This window comes from Rutidosis leptorrhynchoides, chromosome 8 (genome assembly GCF_046630445.1).
Source record: "Rutidosis leptorrhynchoides isolate AG116_Rl617_1_P2 chromosome 8, CSIRO_AGI_Rlap_v1, whole genome shotgun sequence".
In the NCBI taxonomy this organism is placed as follows: Eukaryota; Viridiplantae; Streptophyta; class Magnoliopsida; order Asterales; family Asteraceae; genus Rutidosis; species Rutidosis leptorrhynchoides.
In genome coordinates, this window is record NC_092340.1 from 286,884,166 (window position 1) to 286,888,595 (window position 4,430).

General features: G+C 37.9%; 1 protein-coding gene across 1 annotated transcript; it reads left to right on the plus strand.

Moving 5' to 3' along the window:
- Positions 1-1,259: 1,259 nt before the first annotated feature.
- LOC139864288 (F-box/FBD/LRR-repeat protein At1g13570-like) lies at positions 1,260-2,530 on the plus strand. Its single transcript, XM_071852866.1, has 3 exons — positions 1,260-1,704; positions 1,823-1,926; positions 2,348-2,530. Exons 1-3 carry the CDS (start codon positions 1,260-1,262, stop codon positions 2,528-2,530), a joined length of 732 nt encoding a protein of 243 aa, XP_071708967.1.
- The last annotated feature ends 1,900 nt before the right edge of the window (positions 2,531-4,430 follow it).

A 4,430-nucleotide genomic window follows, 5' to 3' on the forward strand; every position in this document is an offset into this window, starting at 1 on the left:
TGATCAAATTATAGCTCAACGGAAGGAGGTGTAATTAGTAGGTCAAAGTTGTTATTGTGGGATAATAATGTTTGAAGTCTAACAAGTAGCATTGAAGACCTTATATCGAAAGTCTACTCATCCGTGAGTTGAGGTGCGTGTTCTAAACGGTAATTGGAGGACCCAAATGGCGTTTGGCGGTGTGTAAATGGTATTTAATGTTCTTGGTTAGATTAGGCGAGTTTACGAAGATTGAGTTTGTTAAAAGTCTCCAAGTGGGAGATTTGTTGAGGTGTGGAGATATTTAAACAAAAGCTGAAAAAAAAAGTGTCACTAAAAACTGTTTAAACACTTGCACGGATTTTGCAGATTTCGGTAAGCGTGAAACAGAGCAAAACAGTGCAAAAACAGAGAAAAATGATGGTGCGCGGTGATGGTGCGCGACGCGCACCCTGCGCGCACTAGGTGAAACTTGATCAGCAGGTTTGCTCGAAGAATCAAGAGTGCACGGCGCGCACGTTTAAGTGTGCACGGCGCGCACGTTGTCTGGCAGTGAGCTGTCAGCATGTTGATCAACTTTTGCACATGGGATCCGTATTTGGTTGTCCAAGTTGTCACTTTAGGTGCATGTGGGCTACTTTACACCTTGTTTTAGAGCTGTGATCATGCTAATACAAGGGTGTAAAGAGGATCAAGATGGCTAGTTGATGATTACTTGAAGCATGCTTATGTATTCTTGTTCTCCTATAAATGTTCCTGATTATAACTCATTGTAAACTCACCACCACGAAATTTAATCAATAAGAACACTCTTTGGTTGGCCGTGGACTAAAGCAATCACAAACGATTGCATATAACCACGTTAAATTCCCGTGTTTTTATCATTCTTGCTTGTATTACGATTATCACTATATTTTTCGTTTGTTGGAAGTGGGTTAGATAACTTGGGTTATCTTGTCTTGTTTGGGCTCACCTAATCGGGTTTCCTAACATCTGATGCATTGTTTAGCTTGTTGGTTTTCTGTTGATATGGCAACTTGGCCTACAGTTCATTAAGAACTGGTCCCACGTAAAAGATTTAGAATTCATAAGAGTCTACATACATATATGTATGTAATGAAGGGAAGTCTGATTTTTGCAGTATAAGTTTTTAAAAGTTACCAGATAAATTTTGGATGAAGATTGAATGTGTTTAGATGAATAATCCTATATTTAAAATGTTTGAATTATTGGTAGTGTTCATGTTTTCTTGATGTACATGTTTTATTTCGGTTAAATAAATGGTTAAATGTGTTATGCGAATAAAGCTTTACGATCTTACATACTACATTGCAGCCTTGTGGAGTACGATACCTTTTGAAAGTAATATAAAGATGAAAATTCAATGTCTACATTCGGATAGAATCAGCCGTCTTCCTCAAAACATAATCGAATGTCTTCTAATACTTATGCCAATTCGAGATGCAGTGAGAACGAGTATTCTGTCAAAGAAATGGAGGTATTGCTGGACATCTATGCCTAAACTTGCGTTCCATGATAAAATGATTGAAGTACAATCTGATTTAATACATAAGAAGGAATATACGATTGTTAGTGCTATCTTTAATGTTTTGTTTCTTCACACGGGCCCAATACTGGAGTTTGAATATGTTGGTGAAATTAGAATGGATTATGGGTTTGATCAGATACTACTTTATCTTTGGAAGAACAAGATTGTGAAAAAGTGTATCTTTAATATTTCAATATGGTCCTACAAGCTACCATGTTCTTTTTTTTTCATTGCAAGGATTGGAATCGCTAGAGCTCATAAATTGTAGGTTGGAACTTCCATTAACGTTTGAAGGGTTTAAGAGCCTAAAGAGCTTGAGTTTACTTTGTGTTAAGGTTTCTTCTGCAGTACTTCGACGTTTTCTCTCTGACTGCCCGCTACTTATGGATGTCATTTTGGTAAGGTTCATATAGTCACCTATGAAGTTCTTTTGATTTAGAGATGTTTTATTATTATTATTTTTTTTGAATAGCAGTTCAGGATCACCCAGGGGACTAAACCATCCACACGTTCATCTCCCGCAATTGCATAACCCGCCCCCAACTGCTGCATATGAGGAAACCCGGCCCATCCAAGAGCGTGGGCGGTAAAACCCCCCTCCCCCAATGCCCCCGCAACGCGATGTGCGGAAGGCACCCTTGCGTGCAATTCAAGGATTAAGGGGCAACCTTGTGTGCAATGCTGAACCCCACGGGAGTCGAATTCCTGACCTCTCGCTAAGAGAGGCAGACCACTACCACATGAGCTACCACACAAGGTGATGTTATATTATTATAATCCGTGATAAGTTTTTTTTTTCTGTTTTTTTTTTTTCTGTAGGAAATAATTCAAGACGACTCTGAAGGAGAAAAAAAGTTTACATGTATGGATCTAATAAAGTGTGTGCCTTTGCTTCGAACTTTGGATATCTTGGATTCTTATATGGAGGTATTACGTAAGTTAACGACTTTATTTCATGTAAGATTATTTCGGTTGCTGATACTGCTTTTGGTATTTGGTTAAAGGACTTATGTGTAGGTGGTATGCCACAAAAGCTTCCGGCTCTGCTAGTCCACCTTAAATTTCTATTTTTGGAAATGTATTTAACGGATCATGATCAAATTTCTTCTACCCTTTGTTTATTGAGAAATGCCCCAAATTTAGAGAAAGTTCGTTTTACGGTAAAGAATGATATTTATTACACATGCTAATTGGTTCTTTATAACATTATTGATATTTTTCACATGTTTTGTGTTAGATGTTTGAGAAGGAGGATGCTCCTCACATTTCTGTTAAATGTTTGGACCTTGACCACTCGAGCTTCAACTTTGATAGTCTTGAAGAACTGGAAATGATTTATTATTTTAACGCAACACTTGAGTTTGAAATTGTGAAACTCGTCATGGCAAAATCTCCTAGGCTAGAAAAAGTACGAATTCTGCTTTATGATGGTATATCTGTTGATGAAGAGCTAAAGATACGTGACGATTTGATGCGGCTGCCTGTTGTACGTGGATCTGCTTCAGCAAAGCTCAGGATTGAGCGTTAATGGCATTCCTCATGAAAGGTGCTGTTTTGATGGTTTAAGTTGTTTGTCTTTGTTCAATACTACCTATTGTCATAGCACAGTACTTTTATGGGCAATTTGGAATGTGTTTAGATGACGTATTTATGGTTTGACTATATGTAAGTGTCACGCAAAAGATACAAAAGCAAGTCATTACAACTACGTATAACCTTTGTTTTTTGTCCGATCCTCTTAAACTGTCAAGCCAAATAGTAATATGACAGATTGACACCAACCATACTTTAACCCTGTGCCAAACTTCGCTAACCGTCTATTAAGCAAATAACAAATGATCTGTAGATTCCAATTGTTGGCGACAAGTACTTTCCAAACGACGTAAAGATAGATTTAAATGAGTTGGTAATTGTTAAAAATTAATATTTTTGCGTGATCTGTGAGATTAAACACTTTTATCTTTGTACTAAAATAACAATAACATAAAACAAAGTTTTTTCATCAATAGATGAAACATACAAACGAATCAAATGCATTCCAAGGTTCTGCCACGAACCTTATCACTAGACAAAGAGCCTAAGTAAACTAAGCCCGAGAGTTGAACAACCGTATCACTAAAACGATCACGGAAAACATCAAATAGAAGAACCAATACAGAATACCAAATCTAATCAAAATATTACAAACAACACAATGACTACAAAACCGCTCAAACACTACTCGACAACCGCTTTACCTTTACCTTTACCTTTTCGATTCTTTATGATCGGCATAACAACCACACCATCAACTTTCAATCGCTTCAATCGATTGAAGCACTTGGTACCCAAGGGGTGGTAGGAACCGAACTCGTAGGTGATAACACCTTACAACCAACTTCATGACACCATCACTAATTCCACCTGTCTTGTGCCTCTTCTGTTGACTCTTCAAAATATTACCTAAATTGCCACAAACTTTAAGACAATTATTGCCCACTTCTTGTTGGATACTTGTAGTAACACGAGTATTATGAGAAGGTGACACAACGGAAACCAAATCGACCTCTTTACCCACCGACAAACCTACATCAGTTTCGTTAAAACCACAACCTTCCCATGACCTTTGACATTTCCCCATGATTTTCCTTGTCTTCAATACCACCATTTAAACCACCTAAAATGGGAGACATGGGCCTAGTCCTAGCATCTTCATTATCTACAAAACTACTACCAAATTGGAGGATCGAATCATTCACGAACACAGTGTCATTCACCACTTCAACATCAGAACCAATCACACCCTTAGTATTAGGAATATATTTGACAACGGATACCCTAACAGTTGGAACGCCCTCCATATCTACCATATTGGAACGATCCAAACAAACTCCCGAGCTCTCCATCACCTCAGGCTCAATAT